Source organism: Chrysemys picta, chromosome 1 (assembly GCF_011386835.1).
Source record: "Chrysemys picta bellii isolate R12L10 chromosome 1, ASM1138683v2, whole genome shotgun sequence".
NCBI lineage: Eukaryota > Metazoa > Chordata > Testudines > Emydidae > Chrysemys > Chrysemys picta.
Genome location: NC_088791.1, coordinates 98944849 through 98963114, shown reverse-complemented (window position 1 = coordinate 98963114; position 18266 = coordinate 98944849). Strand labels below are relative to the sequence as shown.

Sequence of the window (18266 nt, the reverse complement as noted above, 5' to 3'; positions counted from 1 at the left end):
AAATTGCATTGCAGATAGATTTTTTTTTTTCAGTTCAGTATAGAACAATACATGTTGTGAATATAAATAACTGCAGTCAAAATAAGTATGTATAATTTGAACCTTGACAAGAATATGCATGTATGAACGCAGGTTTTCTGTAAAATCCTGGAAACTTGGTAATTTCTATTTGACTATCCACTTGTAGTCGTCTTCCTCTTCCCCCTTTCCTAACTGAAAATGTTTGTTTGAACTATTTCAGGAGGATAAATGTTGCTTTGTAATAAGGTTTTTCTTCTCTACAGGTTTCTGCTTCAGTGTCTTGAAGATCTTGATGCCAATCTACGAAAATTAAATTCTCGTTTGTTTGTGATTCGTGGACAGCCAGCAGATGTGTTTCCCAGGCTCTTTAAGGTAAGCTTTAGGCAGAGGTGTGTTTTAATTCAAATGTTTCATTTTTCTTTTCATACGCTGTTTCAACTCCACTCAGAAGCTTTAGCTTTCAATCCTCAAACTAGTTTTGTCTGGGAAGACTTGCTTCCTGTTGCCCTTTAACTTAAATGGCTACTCACCTAAATACCTTTGAATCCCTCACTACTTTTTAAGGTTAGAGAGTTTGGTTGGGCTCCTATTCTGAGAAAGAAGGATTTAAAGAAATGTGTGGTTTTTTTGCTCAGCAGCTTCTTTGTTGACTGATGTTCCCATTAATTGATTGAAATGATTTTGACTTTGCTCTTTTTTGTGTAAAATAAAATATAGCTCATAATAGCCTGCAAAGTATATAAAAATTTTATGCTGTTGCTAACTTTCCTCCTGGTTTGACAATTCCCCCTGAAGTAGAGAGGAAGTTTTTTATTCTGGGAAAATTGTTCAAGGTTCATGGACAGAAATGTTATATTCATCCCTAATCTATAATGAGATTCCTGTATGGAGGTTAAATCCTTTGGTTGGTTTTTGGGTGGGTTCAGGGTAGGCTGCGAGGGCAACTCCTACCCACCCCCACCCCCCCTCGTATTATCCATTTTGTCTCACTGTCTCATCTTATTTCGTCTGGAATCTTTTTGGGGGAAGGGGGAAAGAATCCAACATTTCAAACTGTTCCTCTTAAATTTATAAACTTTAAACTTGGAAATTGAGGGATCATAACTTTTCTAATTGTATAGAATCAAGCTATAATTGCTAGCTGTCAAGCTAATTCTGCTAGATACTGCTTGACTTATTTTGATAAAGTTAGACACCTAGCATCTAAAAGGATTTATGTTGAGGATGTTTAAAGTTTGTGTGGGGAGTTTATTACTAAACAATTCAAACCTGCCAGGGATTGTGTGTGAATCCCTTATGCTTAACAATCTGTCCTACCTTGTATGTAGCTTGGACATCTCGGTATGTCTACGCTGCAATTAAACACCCCTGGCTGGCCCACATCAGCTGATTTAGGCTTAGGCTATGATGCTGTTTAATTGTGATGTAGCTATTCGGGCACGGGCTGGAGCCCAGGGTCTGAGACCCTGTCAGCTGACACTAGCCAGCTGTGGATATTAAATTGCAGTGTAGACATACCCTCTGGTTAACTTCTCCAGATCTGAGGATCTGGTGTTGAATAATGGCTAGAGGGAGGCCTGGCTTTTAGTTTATCTTTGCTACTGCTGCTCTTAAGGTTTTTGACTTTTTCTGATGTGCAAGACTGGATTATTATCTAATTAGGTGTGGGGAATAAGTGTCTCTTCTCCTCCACCCCCCGGCAACTGATGTTTCTAACTAACACTTTTTTTCCCTGAATTTCAGGAATGGAACATTGCAAAACTTTCTATTGAATATGATTCTGAGCCATTTGGGAAGGAGAGGGATGCAGCAATTAAGAAGCTGGCTAGTGAAGCCGGAGTGGAGGTCATTGTACGAATTTCACATACATTATATGACTTAGACAAGTAAGTTACCACTGTCTTAAATGTACAGAGTAGTAATCTGTGGTTTTTATGCAGCATTCAGTGATTGTTTTGCACAGAAACTGCAATGCACAGTTTGCAGTCTTCTTTACTGTATGCTTAGTCAGGTTTCATTCCTCCTCCTTCCACCCCCTAGTGAAATAATGACATCTTATTTCAATATTAAGTAGAGTTTTGAACTCCAAAATGGGTCAAGGAAGCCAACATATCCGTCCTTTAATAAAATATGCCATAATCGGTCTATAAAAATGGCTGCATATTTTTTGGGGCGATATGGTGCGTTAGTGCCTATAATTCACTTTACATAGGATTTATCATTTTGTTTAAATTTTAGTTTTTGTATATAGTTCAATATATACCAATTTTTAACAGTTCTATCATTCCATACCATCAGGGTGATAAAGAACCTGCTAAGAATACTAATGGTCAAGATCAGTACCTTTGCTTCAATTATTAGAGTCTTCACTATGCAAATATGTCAAGAAGTTTAAAGTACTTAACTGTTTCTAGTGAGCTAGTTCTGAATCAAACATTTTTCAACACTCCCTTTCTTTCATTTATGTATCTAGAAAGTTATTGGGGATTGCTTGATATCACCATCTTGCCTTGCACGATGTCGTTTATATTTTTCTACAGACCACTGTTTTTAATGGATTAGTACTAGATCCCTATTATACATACACAATCCACAAAATGTAAAGTATTGGTCCCATTGAGATTTTGATAAATTTATTAACTATGTTGTAATTTCCAGTTTTATACTATTATAGCTAATTTAAAAGTAATTTATTTAAAATCTCTCACATTTATATTTTTTTTCCCACTGTTTGGAAGCCAGGGGTTGACCTTTCATCAATAGGTGGGGGGAACAAATTAATTAAGTAATTAAAAAAACAAAAACATTGCTGCTCCCTCTGCACAACATGGTTTTACCATTCTATACCAGAATATTAGGGTTGGTTTGTTGAAATTCTGCTTCAGTGTTCTCTGGAGTTTTGGGTATATCTGAAGCAAATTATTCTTTTGAGGAAAAAGTGGAGCATAGAAGCGGGGTGGGGTGTGTGCATGCATGTACAATGGCTGCCATTCAAAGCATTAGATCTTCATTTTTTGCCTAAGTAAAGTTACCATATTATTCCATCGGAATACCACAGTAATCTTTTCTTCCAAATTGCAGTTGTAAAGCTTTTAATTGGTGGCTTGTATGTATGTCTTTGCAATAACTTTATTTTTACTGACGTCTGTAATCTGTTTGAGGATGTGTATATATTTGTTTGCAGTAAACAAATAATGAATAAACAATTTTAAGGTGTAGAGGGTTTTTTTTTTTCAACCCAGAAAGCAAGAATAGTAATCACTCTGTTTATGCAATTAAGTTCTTCTGTCTCCCTAGTGGGATTGGAGTGGTATAATTAAGGTTTAAACTGTCTAGTTTAGTGTGTGTGTATATGTATGTATAAACAACAGAATTCAAACTGCAGGTAAGAACAGATTTTTATAAAAAAAATATGTAAATTTGTAATATGCACTTGTATGAAATGCAGGCATTTATGTTTTTTGAACACAGGATTATAGAATTAAATGGGGGACAGCCACCTCTTACCTATAAAAGATTTCAGACTTTAATCAGTAGAATGGAACCACTTGAGATGCCAGTGGAAACCATCACTGCAGAAGTAATGGAAAAGTGCACTACTCCAGTTTCTGATGACCATGATGAGAAATATGGTGTTCCGTCACTAGAAGAGCTAGGTATGTTATATTCATTCATTGCACTGTATTAGACACATTTTCAATATTACTTATAAAATGTCCTACATGGTTATTTCAGTCTTGTTCAGGTGACTTTTATGCTTAAACTTCATAATTAAACTAAAACTGCTGACATCAGATCAACCTAAAGCAAAGGTGGAAAGCCTAAACAAGTGACTTCAAGACTTTTTTTTATTATTTTTGTACGAGGCTAGATGGAGAGGTAAAACCCTATATTTTTTGGCTTCCTGCAGCATAACCATCTTCCCATGATATCAGACCACACTTCAGAGCACACTTGTTTGAAAACACTGTACTGGCTAATATTCTTAGAATCATAGGACTGGAAGGGACCTCGAGAGGTCATCTAGTCCAGTCCCCTGCATTCATGGCAGGACTAAGTATTATCTAGACCATTCCTGACAGGTTTGTCTAACCTGCTCTTCAAAACCTCCAATGATGGAGATTCCACAACCTCCCTAGGCAATTTATTCCAGTGCTTAACTACCCTGACAGGAAGTTTTTCCTAATGTCCAACCTAAACCTCCCTTGCTGCAATTTAAGCCCATTGCTTCTTAACCTATCCTCAGAGGTCAAGAAGAACAATTTTTCTCCCTCCTCCTTGTAACAACCTTTTATTTACTTGAAAACTGTTATCGTATCCCTTCTCAGTCTTCTCTTTTCCAGACTAAACAAACCCAGTTTTTTTCAATCTTCTCTCGTAGGTCATGGTTTTCTAGACCTTTAATCATTTTTGTTGCTCTTCTCTGGACTTTCTCCAATTTGTCCACACCTTTCCTGAAATGTGGTCCTCAGAACTGGACACAATACTCCAGTTGAGGTCTAATCAGCGCGGAGTAGAGCGGAAGAATTACTTCTCGTGTCTTTCTTACAACACTTCTGTTTGGATACTTACAGCTCCTCTTTTGCATTGAACACCTTCCCTATCTTTGTGCTTCAGGATAGTACCCTGTGTTCATACAAAACTGCTAAAAACCTGTTTCTGCAAAGTCACAAAGACATTATCATGAAGTAAACGAAGTAAAATAATAAGACTCCTTTATCCTCACTCTATTTGTAGTGTATTTAATCTTCAGTCACTTCCATTAAACACAAGCAAATATGACTTTGCCTCCAGGTTGTCACCATAGGTGTCTGGAAAAATCTTGTCAGACCTCAACTGCGCTGTCTAGTCCAGTTCAATTCAAATCACACAACTTGGGTCTAATAAAACAAAAAGTAAAACATGTATTTGATCAATTTAGCATATAATTAAACACTTAGTAACAACTTTGCACATCATTTTTTATATAATATTGTTTACAGTAATGATCTGTTTCATTACCATTGTTATTTGAATCTGGCAAACACAAGTGCACATATGAAAACATGTCAGACTAAACATAGCATGCTGAATCAGAGATACTGACAAATTGAACTTTTTGACATTCACCATCAGTTTCTCCTGGAATACCTTTTAAATATGTCCGGACCCTTACAAATCATTTAAAAACATTTTTATAAGGATTTTTCTGCTCCTGTAACAAATGTCTTTTCAATCTCGGGGGATTACTAGCTTCTTGTTACAGTATTCTTGAGTGTAATTTGTCACTATAGCAGGTATAGAATTGTCATACAAATTTTCAAGTTGACCTCATCCATTTCAAAAATTGCAGTTTTAAGGCCCAATCTAACAAAACTCTTAAGCATTTACTTCAGTGACAGTACTGCACTGATTACTGCATCCCTTTGTTATGCAGCATACCCTTCTCATTGGTTACTGAGTTAGTCCCTGGTTCTCTGCTCTGCTCCCAGACACTCAGTTTTTCAGTAGAATAGAATAATAGAACTCTAGAGTTGGAAGGGAACTCAAGAGCCCATCTAGTCCAGCCCCCTGTGCCGAGACAGGACCAAGTAAACCTGTTCTTAAAAACCTCCAATGACAAGGATTCCACAACTTCCCTGGGAAGCCTATTCCAGTGCTTAACTATCTTTACAGTTGGAACGTTTTTCCTAATATCGAACATCTAAGCTAAATATCCCTTGCGGCAGATTACCTTCAGTGGACATGGAGAATATAAAGACTTGTCTTTGTAAATTTTGGTTTCAAATTTAAAATTTGTCAAAACAAGCTGTTTCCATTTTGGCTGTTTTTTGTTATGCATTCTTCAAAATCTAATGGAAAAGGTTGTCTCTTTAAAAAATAAAAACCTTGGTAGTTCTTCCATCCCAAATGTTACAGAGCTGAGAACTCAAAAATGAAACTGTAAACAAAAATGAAAATAGTTTGTTTTTTTTAAACTGTCCATGCCGAGGGAAATGTAAAAAGGAATTGAAGTAAGATCTGTCTACCCTTGCCTTTTATAATAGAGCATAAAAATCATATTTAAGCTGGTTGCAGGTAAATGGTGTTCTAAAGTAGTTTGCTAGGACTTGTCACTTTGGCAAACATTGTTTTAAAAGCTGTATTCTGCTATCCTGTGATGTTCTCAAACCATGATACAGTTATTCTCCAAGAATAGGGATAACTACTGTTTCTTTGTGCTACAGTATTAAAAAATGTGTGTTTTTTTTGCTTTTTTTTTTTTTTTTTTTTTTTGTTCTTTTAATTCACTCATCAGGTTTTGATACAGATGGTTTGCCTTCAGCAGTGTGGCCAGGTGGAGAAACAGAAGCTCTCACACGACTGGAAAGGCACTTGGAACGAAAGGTACATTGCGGATCATTGCTGTAAGCAAAAATTGGCATCTTGAAAACCATGGTTAATTACTGTTACAAATAAGTGTGGGGAAAAGAAGAACAGAATTTCCAGGAAACTACAACCAAAGACATATATCCTGATACAGATTAAATAGCTATTTTATTTTTTGTAATGATTTTTAAAAGTCAATAAAAATTTAGACTTTCAACTTTTATAAAAGTTGAACAACTAGAAGAAAATTTGATAACATCTCATGTAGTTTTGAAAAATATATGAACCCTTTTTCCAGTGGAGATACCTTCAATAAAGTCACAAAAAGTGACTGTAAAGATAACTTCTTAATCATCAGTTATGTTTCAATTGTATATTCAACTTTATAATCTTCTCTGCCTGTGAATCATCTAGTCTGTATTCTGCCAATTTGTTTTTCTTTTTCTAAGGCTTGGGTAGCAAACTTTGAAAGACCACGAATGAATGCAAATTCCCTTCTTGCAAGTCCCACAGGGCTTAGTCCCTATCTGCGGTTTGGCTGTCTGTCATGTCGCCTTTTTTATTTCAAGTTAACAGACCTATACAAAAAGGTATGAACTCAACTTGGTCAGATACTCATGTTTATATATAGTGAAAAAAAATCTCATAAAATGTGTTTTCTTTTTGTGATGCCTTTCAGGTAAAGAAGAACAGATCCCCTCCCCTCTCCCTTTATGGCCAACTCCTGTGGCGTGAGTTTTTCTACACAGCAGCTACTAATAATCCACGCTTTGATAAAATGGAGGGAAATCCCATCTGTGTTCAGATTCCATGGGATAGGAATCCTGAGGCTTTGGCCAAGTGGGCAGAAGGCAGGACAGGATTTCCTTGGATTGATGCAATTATGACACAGCTCCGTCAGGAAGGTTGGATTCACCATTTAGCCAGACATGCTGTGGCATGCTTCTTGACTCGAGGTGACCTGTGGATTAGTTGGGAAGAAGGAATGAAGGTACAATTTTTCATTAATGAATTTCTGATGTAGATAATAATTAAATACAAACTATACCCATTGGTAAATGCATCAAAGTAGGTTTTAAAGCTTAAACTGTGGTCAAAAAATTTAAACCATGTAGTTCTGGTAGGTGTGTTGAGGCCTAACTTTCAGGTGCAGAGCATGCCCTTTTGTAGATGTCTAGAAATGACCTTTGGTGCTTAACTTTAGGTAACCCAGTTTGAAAATTGAGGCCAGCAATTATTAAATCCATGGGTTCTTTTAAAATCTAAATAGAATATGGGGAATTGAGTAGATGACCTCTTGAGGTCCCTTTCATCCCTACATTTCTATGATAAGAATAAATACAGATTATTCATCAGCTAATAGAAATTATTTCCCAAACATATTTTCCACCCCCCTTCCAAAAAAGAAACCACCCACCTTTTCTTTTCAGATTAGTAGAGAAAACAAGATGGGAATTAAGGTGGGGGAGGGAAAGTAAGGGCAGGTCTACACTAACCCCTCAATTCGAACTAAGGTACACAACTTCAGCTACGTGAATAACGTAGCTGAAGTTCGAAGTACCTTAGTTCGAACTTACCTCGGTCCAGACGCGGCAGGCAGGCTCCCCCATCAACTTCGCGGTACTCCTCTCGCCGAGCTGGAGTACCGCAGTCGATGGCGAGCACTTCCAGGTTCGACTATCTCGTCCAGTCAAGACGCGATAAGTCGAACCCAGAAGTTCGATTTGTTTGCCCCCGAACTACCAGGTAGAGTAGACCTACCCTAAGTGTTGAGGACACTCGGCACCTGGCCGTATCAGACCCATACATGTTGGACAACATGATTTGTGAGTAATCACAATTAATTAGTCCAATTAACTAGTACCAAATCTTCCTAAAACTGGAGACATGGCCTTTCAGAGTACAAAGTTGTGTCAGTCTCATTGTTGTTGTTTGCATCATTCTTTGTTCAGTCCTTGCTTTTGTTTGTGTTTCAGATAATAAAACAAATCTCTAAATATGGTCACAATTTTTTTTAACTAATTACAGTTCTAAACAAAGTTTTTACTGTTTGAAACTGAGTTGTGTTCACTTCCTTCTTCCTGTTTCACATGTAAACAGCACTCTTGGTTATGAAAGTAATTGCATGAAAAATCCTAAGGTAGCTTGTCTTATGCAATTTATACATGTGTAAATTGTATGTCTGTATGCCTATAACTTACATCTTTGTGCATTTGGATTGTACATATTACAGTTATTATTTGGCCTACCCTTGGAGTAAATAACCCAAGGTACAGAGGAACATATTTGTGTAGTACAAGAAGAAATAAATGATACTTCTCTGTGCCGGTGAGAGTGAATCTCTCCTGCTAATTCTAGGTAGTGTGTTATACAATCTTAGCAAGTGTGCTTGAAGGGGAGCATCTAGTGGACCAGTTGTGTACTTACATTTTGTCTCTCACCAGCAGAAGCTGGTCCAGTAAAAGATATTACCTCACCCACCCTGTATGTCTAAACTTGTTAGATTGGTAGCCACTTCAATTTAAAAATGCTTAAAAAGCATTTCAACTAATTTTTTTCAGAAAATACATAACTTAATTATTTTAATAAAAAGGCATAGTTGCAGGTATTCATGTAACAGTTTATAGGTTTTTTTTTAATATCTTCTTTAAATAGCTCTTGTTAACTGATACTGATTGAACTCTACTTTTTAGCTTTCTGAAGTGTTCTAATAGTGAATTTGGAATGAAGTATTAAATGCAAGTTTAGCAAGAAAAGACCTAATAATAACCCCTACCCTCCCACACGCACTTTTTTGCTGTGTATTAAACTTTACTATTTTATTTCTGATTTCTAGCAGAACATGTTAATTCTAGTCATGGATCACATTAATATTTGTGGTTTACTATTGTCCTGGGAAGGGAATTAGATTGTTTGTTACCTAATCACAAGATGTTCTATATAAGTTTTAAAGGAAAAGTAACTACTCACTGAATACTTTTAAAATGTGTGCTAAATAAGAATATATGTATTGAAAAGGAACTTTCAAAGCAACTTTAGAAAACCTTTTCACTATTTTAGTATTTTCCTTCAAGGAATAAGATTCTCTCTCTTTCAGACAACAATCTTAATGATGCGTCTAAGCAGGGGAGCTTGTTTTATGCAAGTTAGGATTGATCAGCTGGGCTTTCTCTATAGAAAGCACTGGAAATTTGAAATTCTTCTTTGAGTGTCCTCTACGACTACATAGTCCCTCTCTTGGGACTGGTGCAGCAGGATAGTAGAATCTTCTAGTAGAAGTGCCCATTAGGTGCCCACACTCGCCTGCACACCACATCTAGTGCTCAAGTATGTTCTGAGGGTGAGATTTAAAGAGGTTGTGGCACTGTTGGCACCTCATTTCCTTCCAGCTGCAGCAGTAAAAGAATGTGAACCAACAGATCTCATGATCCACTAATACTTATTGCCTGCATCTTAGTGTATGTTGTTAGTTAATAGTTTTATAGTTCGTAGTCTATAGTTAGTTTTTACTGTAACCTATACATTAGGTTAGATTTAGATTAGATTGTGGATTTAAGGAAAAACTTATTTTTCAATACAATTGATCCCAGTATGAAGAAACACCGGTTCAAGCAGTGCATGTTGTGCCCAGAGGTCTTCCTGGTATCTGACCTGCAGGTTCAGTGTTTTAAAATGTTTTGGAGGGCGCCATTATCCATCTATAGCACATTCACATCTTGGGCTGGCAAAGAAAGGCAAAAGAGTCTTTAGACCTTTTATTACTGGTGGTTTTGTCTGTCAAGCTTCTGGGATCCAAGAACTCTAAAGGATCTAAAGGAAAATAAGGATGGGAGGCCTGAATCAGCTCTGAGTACATCTGAATTCAAGAAAATTGCAACACCAAAGGGATTGGTCCTGGCACTAAGTTCCAGTTCCAGACTGGTGGATTTGACCAATTCTAAACCCTCCGATATGACTCAAATTAATGTGTTATTCTGTGGAACTGGTTTCTGACTGTTTCTCATGGCTCTCCTGATAAGAGCCTGAGATGGGATACTAAATGCAGAGAATCTCCAGTATCAGTTCCACAATCTAAGACCCTCAACTGGATCGTTAAGAAGGGACTTGTCACCACTTTACATGATCCAGATGCCTATCATGGTCACTTCACTTGCTGCTTCAATATTGGATCCACAGATGTAGAGCCAGATCCCACGAGCATGCCTGGGATCTGATCATTTTCAGATCAGAATTTCCCTTCTTGGCACCTTATATTCTGAACAAAGAATATAATGAAGGATTGGAGTGACCAGCAGGATTGCCCTGTATGACCTTGGAGTCCTTAGCCATATTGGTCAACCTGAGCTTACCACTGTCACTTTATGAAGCATGAATCTTCAGTCCTGGTACATCTTTCACCGGAACTGAGGGGCCTGGCTCTGACACCTAGAGAATTTTCCCCATCCTTGCTACAGGAGACACTATTTGATGAAGAGTATCAGAGAACATCTCCTCTACAGAAATTTCAACAACAATATACGTTGACAGTGGCTCATCTCCTGACGAAAATGTGGGTGTAATTGCAGCAGTGTGTCCTGAGGATGTGATTTTAATTTCATGAGCTAATGGATAGGGTGGCATCAAGTTTAAAATTACCATCAGTAGCTTTGGAAGAAACCACGCATCTGTTTTTTGACATTTTGGGCTGTACTGTAAAGAGTAAGGTCCCATTGCCCATTTTGGAAGATCTCTGGCAGCTATAAAAATCTCTCTGGTCCAATACATCTTCATGTCAATCAGCTTAAAAAAAGGCAGATAAATTATGTCAGGTCCCAATGAAGGGTTCTCCTATTTTCATGTGCACCTTCAGCCTAATTCTGTAGTGGTAGCAGTAACAGTTTGGTGATCCAGATCAGGTCTACGTTTGATGACTTCAACTCCTTCTGACAGAGAGAGGAAAAAGTTGGACTCCCTAGGGAGAAAATTATTTTTGCCAGCTTCTTTAAACATGCATGTGGCCAATTATCAAGCAGCAATGGCCAAATATTAATTTCACTTCTGGGAGAAGATCTCAATGTTAACCAAGAACCTCTCAGAGGATCAGAGAAGCTTAACAACCGCTCTCATGAAGAAGAGCCAGAATGTGGCAAAACATGCCCATAGGGCATTGTTTGATGTTTCTGACACCACTTCAAGAGCTATGGCATCAGCAGTAGCTCTCCACAGATGTACATGATCTTCATCTTTGCCTGTGGAAACAAAGACAAAAATTAAGGATTTACCTTTTGAAAGAAACGGGCTGTTCAGTTCAAAAACTCTTGAAGTGCTGGAGAAAATGGACACACACTCCACTGTGAGATCTACGGGGTTATTACCTCCTTATTGTAGAGGGACATCTGCATTTATCAAATTTCAGAAACAATACACCGGACCCTTGCTAGAACGCGGGATTTGAGATCCATGCCAAGTACAGCGTTATAGCGGGGACCGCATTAAAATTAAATTATATTTTTGTGACCGAAATTTCAATACAGGTATATGTAGTTTTGTATTGGCAGGTTATAGCGGGCTAACAATAGCATCAAAACTTGGAACTGTCGCGAAAAACGAGTCTACAAGATACAGTACTCACCACGGGCGTCAGTGGAAATTGCGTTTTGAAATGAAGCGATTTTAATGAATTTGGTTAAATGCTTTGTGTGCTTTGTTTTGATTGTCCGCTTTCAAGCGCCATGAACTTCCATCTTTGCATACGGAATGCCATAGAGAAAATTATATACTCTGTATATATAAATATGTATATAGAAATTTTTGTAGCACTAATTACCTTCACATCCATAAAGTATAGAAAACCTTAGAAAATAAACTCCTACTTGAAGGAAACCGTAAACAAGAAAAAAAGTGTTGCTTTATTAGAGATTTAAAGTAGACATTACAATAAACTAGTCTACTTTTTTTCTTTAAAAAGTTGGTGAGTTGCTTTTACTTTTTGCTGCTGTGCTGCTTCCGCTTAGCAAACTGCAAAAGACTACGTAGCCGCATAATTTTTATAGGCTCAACGTCTTGGGTCTCAAACCATCTCAAAGCAGTCTCTAAGCCAGCTACAGTCGCAGTTGACGTTGGAACGATGTCCACTTCATCTTCCTCCTCTTCTTCAACGGCGAAGGCCAATTCTTCAGCTTCTGGAATGTTGTTTGGTCATACTGCCTGAAGAATTTGATCATCTGTTAGACTTTCAGCAACGGGACAAAATTCTTCTGCTTCATCGTCGCCTCTTATCCAGGACGTGATATTTTGTGGCAGAACAGTTACCCTGAGCCCGTATAGTTGCTGGGACAGCTCCTGCATCCACTCCATGTCTGTTCTTCCAACTTCCTCCTCTGTAAAACCCTTGAAGTCAAATTCCTCATCAGACTGTGATATAGTATATGTGTCTTTCCTCCAACGATCTTGTATGCATAAGGTAATGAACACCAAGGTCACTTAAAACTCAAAAAAAAATTGTACTGTACTTAAATTTGGGATCCATGGCCGCTACCACGTTCTATCCGAATTCGCGTTCTATAGACGTGCGTCCTAGCAAAGGTCCGGTGTACTTTCTATCTTCTTCTTCTTTATTATTATTATTATTATTATACCTTTAAGAGACATCATTATTATCAACAACACCACACAACCTCTCATATCCAGGGGAGAAAGAGAAATCCTGCAAGCCACGGATGAGGACAAAACTTCTTGATTACATCTTCCTTGCCTAATGTCAGACCGCGGGTTTAATGTGATGGACAAAGGCATCAAACCAATTTCAGTAAATACCACCCATATTTTTAAGAAAGAGTCTCTCTCATTTCTACAGTCCATGGACAAATATCCCCTTGGACAGATGAGTTTTAGATGCAGTAAAATAAGATTATACCATCCAATTCAAATTTCTTCTACCATGCAACTCCCCCACCCCTCTCCCTCTTCAGGGACCCTTCCCATGAGAACTTAAGGATAGAAGCACAAGGTCTTTTGCAATCTGGGGCTATAGAAGAAGTTCCATTAGGTTCCAGGAACAAGGGATTCTACTCTGGGAACTTTCTAATCCCCAAAAAGAGTGGAGATGACAGACCAAATCTAAACCTCAGAGCTTTAAACAGGTTCATCAGGAAGTTTCAATTGTTTGGTTTGGTACTCTTTATCTCAGAGACACTTTTTCATAAAACCATGTCTAGTATAGGCTTCTACCTTTTGGCCTTTCTACCACACCCAGAGTCCACCAAATGCATGGGTCTGTTAGCAGCATATATGAGGAGAATTTTTTTTTCCGTCTTCCTGTATTTAGACAGTTGGCTTCTGAAGGCTCCATCCAAAGAAGAATTACAGAAAGCCATTTGGATTGCTCATGTTTTTTGTTTAGAACACTAGGTCTTCTTATAAACAAAGAAAAGTCTTTTTCTCACACCATCACAAAAGATTCCATTCATTGATGTGATTCTCGACTCCATAAAAGGAAGAGTATTCCATCTCTCTCAGAAGATAGTTTATTTGTTAACTCTGTTGGGTCTGATGGCATCCACAACATATTTGACTCTGTATGCTGGGCTCAGAATGAGACATCTTCAGCACTGGCTACAAAGGAATTTCAGACCCATTACAGACAGCATGCAAAAATTACTCACTGTTCCAAGGAATATTTGTCTTTTGCTAAGGTGGTGGCTGGAACCTCAAAATGCCCTCTAAGGAGTTTTTGTTCAGCCCTCCTTCTCCTTCTTTATTAATAACAGTAACCATAGATGCTCCAAAGACAGGGTGGAAGGGAACCTTTGCAGTCTGTTTATTTGAGGCCTTTTGAATAACAGAGAATCCCTGTTACACATAAATGTATTGGAACTGAGGGCAATCCAGTTAGCTTTCAGAGCATCTCTCTCTCAGCTGCGAAATGCAGTAATTCAGGTGGCCACGGACGTGTCAGCAACATATGTGAACAAACGAGGAACTGGATTATCTTAACTTTGCGAAGAGGCAGTAAAACTTTGGGATTAGTGTATCCAGCACAACGTACACTCAATTGCCTTGTAAGAGCAAGTAAACATAATTTGATTGCAGATCAGCTGAGCAGAGATTCTTTGCAGACAAACAAATGGTCTCTTAAAAAATATGGTAATTCAGGATATTTTTAGCCTTTGGGGATTTCCGGACAGAGACCTATTTACAACCAGATTCAATATGAATTGTCCCTATTTCTGCTCAAAATCGGGCTTGGACAGCCTGTCATTGACCTATATATTCCCCCTAGATTGGGAAGGAGGGTTCAGTGTATGCATTTCCCCTCATTCCCCAGTGATAAAAAAGGTAAGGCAAGATTCTCATTGCACCAGAGTGGCCAAGACAACAGTGGTACACCGAATGACTTCATTTATCCAAAGGTAATGACAGAATTCTCCCGTTATCAATGGGTCTACTACCCCACCAGGAGGGGAAGGTTGTTCCCCCAGATCTTCAGTCGTTAAATTTGAGAGCTTGGGCGATAGGCCTTTGACAGAGTTAGAAAGATGCAAAGAATTTTAATTAATTCCAGAAAACTATCAACTACAAAAAAAAATTATGGGTTCAAGTGAAGAAGATTGTTTTTGTGTTTTAAGGGCAACTGGGAAAAGTGTTTGACCTGGTGTTAGCTCCAATACAACTTACTGTAGAATATCTATTATGCTTAAAAAGAGTGGGGTTGCCTCTGCCCTTCATTAAGGTTCATCTAGCTGCATACCATACTCGCATTAATGAAAAAAATATATAATATATTTATTTGCATACATTGGTCAAAAACTTTTTGAAAGGGCTACTGAACATGTATTCCCCAGTGCAAGACCCTGTCACTCCATGGAATTTGAATTTAGTTTTGACTCATCTCTTGTCTAACTTGAGCTTATAGTTAGCTGCTCTTTGTTTCACTTCTCTGTGAAGACAGTGTTTATGATAGCAATTACTTCCACAAGAAGAATTTGTGAACTACATGCATTGGTGGGAACCCTCCCTCCCCCTCATGCACTTTTTATAAGGACGTGGTGGTTCTTAGACCAGACCCTAAATTTCTTCCTAAAATTGTTTGAGTTTCGTGTAAATCAGCCCATTAATCTATTCTTTCCAAAGCCTCATTCATCTAAAGGGGAGAATTTAGATTACATTCTTTAGATACCAAGAGAGTACTCTCATATTACTTAGATAGAACAAAGAGTTTTTTAAATCGTCTTCCAAGTTATTTGTTTCATATGCTGGTAACTCTAAAGGTAAAGTCCATTTCTCTCAGTCCCCCTGTCTAGATAGGTTAGTGCACTTAAGAATGTTACAGAAGAGCTTCTTTCACCATTCCTAGCCTGTCCAGAGCTCATTCTACTAGAGCAGTAATTACATCTGTGGCTTTTTATAAACATATTGCCCTTATTGAGACATGCAAAGCTGCTACGTGGAAGTTGTTTCACATTTTCACAAAGTATTATGCATTGAATATGGCATCCCAGTTGCACACCCAGTTTGGTAGACTGGTACTCCAATCCTTGTTTAGTTAGAACTCCGCATCCCTCTATTCAATTTGCTGTACTGCTTGCAAGACTATCCCAAGAGTGGGGATATGCTGAGGACACTCAAAGAAGAAATGAAGGTTACTTACTTGTAACTGGAGTTCTTTGAGATGGGCTCTGCATATTCATGCTACCTGACCACCTTCCCCACTCCTGCAGAGTCCAAATTAAAATATCTTGGGTTTTCTGCTCTAGCAGTGGAAGGAACCGAGGGGGCAATGTTGCCATGCCCCCTTTAAACTCTCATCATCCGAATGTGCTCAAGTGCTAGACAGGGTGGGCAGGGGAACACGGGTGCCTAATGAGCACTGCTAATAGAAGGTTCTACTATCCTGCACTTGTCGGTATGAGTCCCAAGGAGTGACTATGCAGTGATCTCTAAGAACTCCAGTTGTAAGTAACCTTCATATGTCAAAGCTATTAAGTTCTAGAATTTTTTAGAATAAGTAATTATTAAATGTTAACTTCACCTTGAATGGTCTCTTGCAACAGATGTATCCTCATGTATAACAGTCTGTTCCATTTAGCTGTAACACTGAGTACCTTTCCCAGACCTGAAGAGCTCTGTGTAAGCTCAGAAGCTTCTCTCTTTCACTAAGAGAAATAATCCAATAAAAGATATTACCTCACCTACCTTGTCTCGCTAATTATTAAGTTAACTGTTAAGTTAATTGAAACATCTTCCAAAAAGCTATAAAAGTTAACTTTCTCACTAGAAAGCATTAGGAAATTAATGTAGCTTTCTAGTAGAGTACGTACAGAGCTAACTGGGAAAGAAAATTCCACCCCTGACCAGAGACAGTGTGGCCTAGTGGATAGAGCACAGCACAGGGATTCAGGAGACCTAGGTTCTATTCCTAACTCTGCCACTAGCCTACTTAGGTGACTTTGAGCGAGTTATTTCACCGTTCTTTGCCTCAGTTTTGCCTCAATCTGTAAAATGGATTTGTGCAAAATATGTCCAACTTCTGTGCTGTAGAAGCCAGACATACCTCTTTCCACTATCCCACTTGAATGGACTTATAAAGAGGTACTTGTGTAAGTATTGTGCACTTTTTAGATGTTACCAAGTCTGGGCAAATGTCAGAAAAGGTAGGATTTCAACGTTTAAGAGCATAGTTTCCTGTACTGACATCTTGATAGCTGAGCAATGCTTAGGAGTGTTTCTGGAAAAATTTAACACATTTAGAATAACTTGATACTGTTATTTCTCAAGGTCTTTGAAGAATTGCTACTTGATGCGGATTGGAGTGTAAATGCTGGAAGCTGGATGTGGCTTTCCTGTAGTTCGTTTTTTCAGCAGTTTTTTCACTGCTACTGTCCTGTGAGTTTTGGCAGAAGAACTGATCCTAATGGGGATTACATCAGGTAATCTCACGTACAATCCTCCCCAGAAATATAAAGCTATCATTAAAGTTACCTCAGTTTCAAACAGCTGTGTGTTTTAAACTATACTTTTTTTTTTTCTTTAAAGACGTTATTTGCCTATACTTAGAGGTTTCCCTGCAAAATACATATACGATCCTTGGAATGCCCCAGAGAGCATCCAGAAGGCTGCAAAATGTGTAATAGGAGTTCATTATCCTAAACCAATGGTAAATCATGCAGAGGCAAGCCGCCTGAATATTGAGAGGATGAAACAAATCTACCAGCAGCTTTCACGATACAGAGGATTGGGTATGACAGTAGTCTCCTTCATGTATTTATTTGCGGTTTTGTCTCCCCTTCTAGTTGTGACAACCCATTCTGTAGCCATGGTGGCCAGATATGAGCCCAGTGTCAGGGGTAGCCTCATTAACTGACTAAAGTGGATTATAAGAGCAGTGTACTGGTAACACTTATTTTTTCCTGCTCACTCACCTCTTCCCAGCCCTTTGCAATGTATCTCATCTGCACCTGCCTAGGGAGTTAGTCCTGAAGTTTCTTTTAAGGTCATGTCATCTCCAGGGCATCAAATTAGTCTTGTATAGATTAATTTTACTACCAGATAGAACTACTGCATGAAAAAGTTACAGTGGAAAAGGTCTTGTAACCTTAACTGTACAATCTGCTATTCATAAACATGGTGGTTTATCTTGAGAAATTAATTGTAACCCTTTGTTTACATTCTTCCATCTATTTAAAAAAGTCCACTTCGCCCACTGTTGTGCAACATGTGCATTTGTTGACACCTGCCTGTCCAAATAATGGCTGACATACAGGGTATGCATAGATATGAAGTAACTTGTGATGTCTCTTGCACTAAAATACACCATATTTAACATACGCAATTAAAGTTTCTTGCAAAAATAATACTGACTTTTTGATAAGTAAAATAATTATCTAAAATTTCTTGGACAGATATTCCAATTTACAGTA

The 18266-nt window shown here is 38.1% G+C and overlaps 1 protein-coding gene across 5 annotated transcripts in view; it reads left to right on the top strand.

Moving 5' to 3' along the window:
• The window catches only part of CRY1 (cryptochrome circadian regulator 1), a 440250-nt gene that overhangs the window by 39453 nt on the left and 382531 nt on the right, over window positions 1-18266 (top strand). For 4 of the 5 annotated variants that reach the window (XM_065581567.1, XM_065581559.1, XM_042843603.2 and 1 more), the window contains exons 2-9: window positions 285-393; window positions 1765-1907; window positions 3493-3677; window positions 6299-6387; window positions 6819-6959; window positions 7049-7360; window positions 17125-17276; window positions 17383-17585. In XM_065581567.1, the coding sequence (XP_065437639.1) occupies window positions 285-393; window positions 1765-1907; window positions 3493-3677; window positions 6299-6387; window positions 6819-6959; window positions 7049-7360; window positions 17125-17276; window positions 17383-17585 (1334 nt within the window). The remainder of the gene's footprint in view (window positions 1-284; window positions 394-1764; window positions 1908-3492; window positions 3678-6298; window positions 6388-6818; window positions 6960-7048; window positions 7361-17124; window positions 17277-17382; window positions 17586-18266) is intronic. The other variant, XM_042843604.2, reaches the window with a different exon arrangement.